The sequence below is a fragment of the Limulus polyphemus genome, unplaced genomic scaffold (genome assembly GCF_000517525.1).
Source record: "Limulus polyphemus unplaced genomic scaffold, Limulus_polyphemus-2.1.2 Scaffold7681, whole genome shotgun sequence".
Taxonomy (NCBI): domain Eukaryota; kingdom Metazoa; phylum Arthropoda; class Merostomata; order Xiphosura; family Limulidae; genus Limulus; species Limulus polyphemus.
The window spans coordinates 28,101-34,057 of NW_013673291.1; the positions used below are offsets into that span (position 1 = coordinate 28,101).

At 35.9% G+C, this 5,957-nt stretch overlaps 1 protein-coding gene across 1 annotated transcript; it reads left to right on the plus strand.

Moving 5' to 3' along the window:
* The first annotated feature begins 1,484 nt into the window (after positions 1 to 1,484).
* On the plus strand, positions 1,485 to 5,354 carry LOC106474782 (dual specificity tyrosine-phosphorylation-regulated kinase 2-like). The gene has a single exon (XM_013935471.2). The coding sequence runs from the start codon at positions 1,832 to 1,834 to the stop codon at positions 3,560 to 3,562; it is 1,731 nt and encodes a 576-aa protein (XP_013790925.1). The 5' UTR covers positions 1,485 to 1,831; the 3' UTR covers positions 3,563 to 5,354.
* The last annotated feature ends 603 nt before the right edge of the window (positions 5,355 to 5,957 follow it).

Here is a 5,957-nt window from a genome sequence, read left to right on the forward strand (position 1 = left end):
GCTCGTTTGTTAATTTCCGGTATAAATTCGTTCCGAGGAACTTCAGCGATACAAGTCCGTTCTTGATTAAAACTAGTTTATTCTTTCTCGATACAACTTTGTAATACACAGTAATTTCACAATCAATACGTTTCTTGTCTCTTTACTTAACAGCCTTTATAACACACGCTATAAATCACAGTGATTCACACACTTTACTTACGGTGCCTACTGTTCGCTTGACTCAATTATCTATCTCTATATCTATCTATCTATCTATGCAATTGCGCTGGTTTTTCTCGCCAGGCTTATATACTAAAAAAGAGGGCGCCTCGAACAAACTTGGGCCTCCCCGATAATTCATGATCCTTCCAGAAACTCCAGCGCGCATGCTCCCAGCGTCACGCGACTTCCGCTGTCGTAACACAATATATTTAATATGGCTAGAAATATTTGAATGAAATTTAGACATAGCGATAACTGACCTCGAAGCACTGAGCAACAAGTATATGATATGACAGACAGGATATTCGTTTGCGTTACATTTTTAAGTATTTAAACTGCATACTTTTTGATTTCGTTATTATATTTTCTACATTAATTTGTCTTCGTAATATCATTATTTTGTTTGTTTATTTGTTTTGAATTTCGCGCAAAGCTACACGAGAGCTATCTGCGCTAGCCGTCCCTAATTTAGCATTGTAAGACTAGAGGGAAGGCAGCTAGTCATCACCACCCACCGCCAATTCTTAGATTACTCTTTTTACCAACGAATAGTGGGATTAACCATCGCTTTATAACACCCCCACGGCTTAAAGGGTGAGCATGCTTGGTGAGACGAGGATTCGAACCCGCAGATTGCGAGTCGAGCTTCCTAACCACCTGGCCATGCCGGTCCATATCATTATTTACTTAACAACAAAATATTCAGCTTGAAATGTTAGCCAAAATAGTATGTTATTATTAATAACAATTTCATCATTATTTTTAGTATATTAGCAAGAGCGATAAGACGTACTTATTTCTATTTGTTATCTTAAAAACTTCGACATGGATAAATGACCTCACAAATTGAAATGTACTTATTTTGTTTATTTTTGTTATTACAATGTGCTGTAAGACCTCCCCCCTCTCTCTCTCTCCATCCCCCCTTTTCTTTCGAATATAATTTATGGTACTTGTTATTATAGACATTAGTATTAGGCCTATTATATTTCTTAACATTGCACTCTTTAGGACTAGATAAAGGATTCAGTGTTTAAAATGTGATAAGTCTAATACTATTGCCTTGTAACAAATAAAATTAGTTATAATCATGCTTCGCCAGCTTGGTAAAGACATTTATACCAAAACAATTGTTGCCTTTCGAATATTTTTCCAAGAGTTGATATATAATTTTCGTGCTAAGTTATTGGGTTCCCATTGGCCAAGTAAAATTACGTCATAACTGACGTTTACCGATGATCATATGGATCGTGCCAACTATTCAAAGAAAGAAGAAAGGAGGTACAGACGCTGGAGTAGGGCATGATTTATATTACCGTCAGTTTGGGTTGTTCTCTATTGTAGCCGTTCTTTTAGCATTTAGTTAATCGAAACATTTTACCGTATTGTACTTCGGTTATATGTCAGAAATTTTAATTAGATCTTTCAATTTTTTTATGAAATATGTATTTAAATTTTAAAAGTATAGCGATTTTGCTGGTTTATTATAATGTATGATAGTCTGCCGTTTCAGTCGAGGTAGCCTTTGTTATCAGTGCTTGTTTAGGCCTAACGATACAAATATATATATGCATATCCAGTCCGTCTTGGAAGTTTCCAGCATAAATTTTGAAGCATATATATCAAAATGCCATTATCTCGAAATAAATCTTCTGTTCCTAGCATCACTGGAACGAACAACATTTCTGCAAGCGAAGCAAATCTTCCAAAATTACCCGAAAATATAGAAAAAGTTACGTTGCCAGTTATTAACAATAGCCTCACAAGTAATGGTTTTGGATTAAATTACCAAAGAGCAACCCTACAAGCCCACCAGCTGCCCAGTGAAAACAATCCTGAAGATAATAACAGGACTTTTAGAAGTGGAAGGCTTACAACGAAGTCTATCAGTGTGCACAGTAATCCATACATGCCTCAAGCTGGAAATTGTGATGAAACATCTGATAACAGAAATGTGTCTGGAAAAAGGACTCTTGTGGCTACCCCAGAGCAGGTAATGAAATTATATATGCATAAACTCACACCATATGAACGCCACGAAATATGCAGTTACCCACAAGTGTACTTTATTGGTGCCAATGCAAAGAAAAGACAGGGTGTTATAGGGGCTCCGAGTAATTGTGGCTATGACGACGAGCATGGTTCGTATTTACACGTACCTCATGACCATATAGCATATCGATACGAAATGCTTAAAATTATTGGTAAAGGTAGTTTTGGTCAAGTGGTGAAAGCATACGACCACAAGACCCATCAACATGTAGCCCTGAAAATGGTTCGTAATGAAAAGCGTTTTCATCGACAGGCTCAGGAAGAAATTCGTATACTGGACCACCTTCGTAAACAAGATAAAGACAATGGCATGAACATTGTTCACATGCTAGAGAACTTTACATTCCGAAACCATACATGTATAACGTTTGAATTACTCAGTATTAATTTGTACGAGCTCTTAAAAAAGAACAAATTTCAGGGTTTTAGCTTGCAGCTGGTTCGTAAGTTTGCTCATTCGTTACTTCAGTGTTTAGATGTTTTACAGCGGAATAAAGTAATTCATTGCGATCTGAAACCGGAGAATGTATTGCTGAAACAGCAGGGTCGTAGCGGGATTAAGGTAATTGATTTCGGATCCAGTTGCTATGAGCATCAAAGAGTGTACTCTTACATTCAGTCGCGATTCTACAGAGCTCCAGAAGTGATCCTCGGGGCTAAATATGGGACATCAATTGACATGTGGAGTTTGGGATGTATCCTGTCAGAACTTGTTACAGGCTGCCCTTTGTTGCCAGGAGAGGATGAGTTGGACCAACTCGCTTGCATCATCGAGCTTCTGGGTGTTCCACCAAGGAATATACTGGACCAATCAAAACGTGCTAAAAACTTCATAAATTCTAGAGGGCATCCTCGGTACTGTACTACGACAACTCTTCCCGATGGTACTGTAGTGCTTAATGGAGGTCGGTCAAGACGAGGGAAGATGAGAGGTTCTCCAGGCAGCAAGCAGTTTACAACAGCTTTGAAAGGTTGTGACGATCCCAGATTCCTTGACTTTATCAAGAAGTGTCTGGTGTGGGATCCAGCTCTTCGCATGACTCCAGCTGTTGCTTTGAAACACGAATGGTTGAGACGTCATTCAAGTAAAGTATCACAGAGCACAGACAGTTCTGGCTCCTTGGTAAAAGCAGAAGTGGGTAATACAGCTGTTAACAGTAATGGCAATGTTGGTACGTTGATAACTCGGATGAACACCATAGGAAGTACCAAGTCTCGAGTGACAATAACCATGGTTGGCGAGAACGGAACAAAAGCAGTTGGGAACCAGAGCAAGTTGCCAAAAATTGCAAACTCGGTCACTTGATGATCGTCTCGTTTAGGACCAAAGAAATGCTAGCCAACATTAGAACTGTCCTAGTGGCAGGTTACCGTTTCCTGACGACTCTTGCTGATGTTGCTATCTTCGCGAGTCGAAAAGGAAGATTTGGTAGTTTTATAGGATTTTATCATCTGCAATAGGAACTATCCGTGACGACGAATTGTCTGGTGAACATGCTAGTGTGTTGTTTATATTTCCTGCAGAAGTACTTGGTGAATACGTAGTCTGTTGCTAAGCTTTCTCTTGTAAACTCTCTCTCTTTATAAACTGTGCTTTGGTTGATAGGTTTGAAAAGAATGTTGTACTTATTAACTTCTTATTTTAAAAATGTTAATTGTTATATCGGATAAAGCATCAAAATATTTATATGTAGATAACTGACATTTAAGGCAGCGTGTACATTGAACCTTGTTAATTGTAGGTATAATATTTAATAGGAATGACGGATTCCTAACGTGGTTGTCACTGGTGTGTGTGTGTCTACAAACTAAGATTGAAAACCTAATACTCATTTTAAAGTGAGGCATTTTTTTTCAACTTTAGTATGTTGGTAATGATTGGTTTTCATTCCCACACCTGTGCAGGTGTGAAGTTGTACGTTTTAATCTAATTATAACTAAAGTATTAATTTGATATGTCTTGTAAGTAAACTAAAAAATTTATATAAACCTTAGGCTTGGATAATTAATTTTTATGAAATATAAAAATTAGTAAATTACAGTGTTTATAAAGTTTGTGTTGGTATTGGACACTGAGTGTCTATTGGCTTTTTTATGATGTAAATTTAAAAACAATTAGATCTTACAACCTCAGAGGGTTGTTATGTTACTGATTGAATTTGTTTTTCTCTTAATCTAAAACCTCTGACATTTTGAAATATTCGCATTGTAAATACAGTGTTTGTTTGTTTTGTTTTTGATAATTTAAAACTGTCTTCGTCCGATCAAAGCTAGCTATTTACATAATGAGAGCTAAAGATTAACCCAGTAATTAATAATATAGCTAATTTAATATACTGGTTTAATGAAGTGGTAGAACCATAACTTAATGACAGAAATGTGTAGCTTAGTTTTGTATTTCATAGTGTATGGATATCACCTTTAAAAAGTAGCCGATATTTCTTTTTTTGACAGAAAAAAATATTCATAAATAGAGTGCATAAAATTTTTTTTAAAGAACCTTTTTAACATGAAAATGAGGATAACATGTACTGCCATCTTTTACATGTGCTGCTGTAAAGTTCAGCCATTCATATCAGTATTAAATCAGTGTGTACCACATTGACGTGTATCGGTTCACCCAACTCTGGTACACAACTTTTTATTATCCAATTTTTTGAGGGGAACTGTCCCCCTTAATTTTTTCGATGGACATCTGAGGTGTACGTCGAGAGAAGGAAATAGTCAGCTTGCTTGTGGCTAAAGTTCTTTGTCCTTGTAAAGTATTTGTGGTGTTTGTTTAGAAATGGTCAATAAATAAGTAGACCAATAAATGCTTAAAAAGAGCGAAAACTTACAAAGGTTTGGATAAAGATTTACAAGTTTAGTCCCCCCCACCCCGTCAGTGGCTCAGCTATAAATCTGAGGGCCCCCTACTGCTAAGAACTGGGTTTAGATACTCGTGGTGGGCACAACACAGATAGCCCATTGTGTTCTATTACTGCTAGTGCTGTTGTGAAAGTTGTAATACATGTTTAAACAAAATTATAAGTGGTTTACAATACAGAATTACCTGGTGTAGGCCTTTATCTGAAATATTTCAAATAAATTCAATTTCAGAGGTGAATGTGTGGTTTTACTTTTATGTTTCATTTGAAGTATGTCAGAAAGAAATGTTAATTTGTTTTATTTTTATAAATACTGTGTTCTTAAAATAAGTAAAGTTGAATGGAACAAACTAAACAAAAAGGTCTTATCCATCTCTGATGTGCTGGTCATATAGATGTCACTTTACTGACTATGTTGTTATTACTTTGAATGACTAAGGAAAATTATGACTTTCCTCCCCTTTAACTGTAACAGAAACAAAATTTATGTCCCTCAGCAGTTGCAAAATTTCAGGATTTTAAAAATGTTTAACAACTTGTCTTTTTTAAAATTTAAACCTTTCTTTTGTGAAAGTTGAAAACTTGTTATAAAATAGTGATATAGCATTTTATTGGAGAAAAACAAATTAATTATAAACTTCCAATATATATATATATTTAGAATAACTACTGGAAATATGAGTTTGGAAATTAACTTATTAAGATTTATAAATGTGGAATGGTGTGAGCGGTAACTTGATAGATCTTAGGCCTAGATTAGCAGTAGGCCTAATCTCGCACTCAGGTTCACTAACGTTAATCTAACCTTAGATCTAGGCATACATTTGGCTTGGG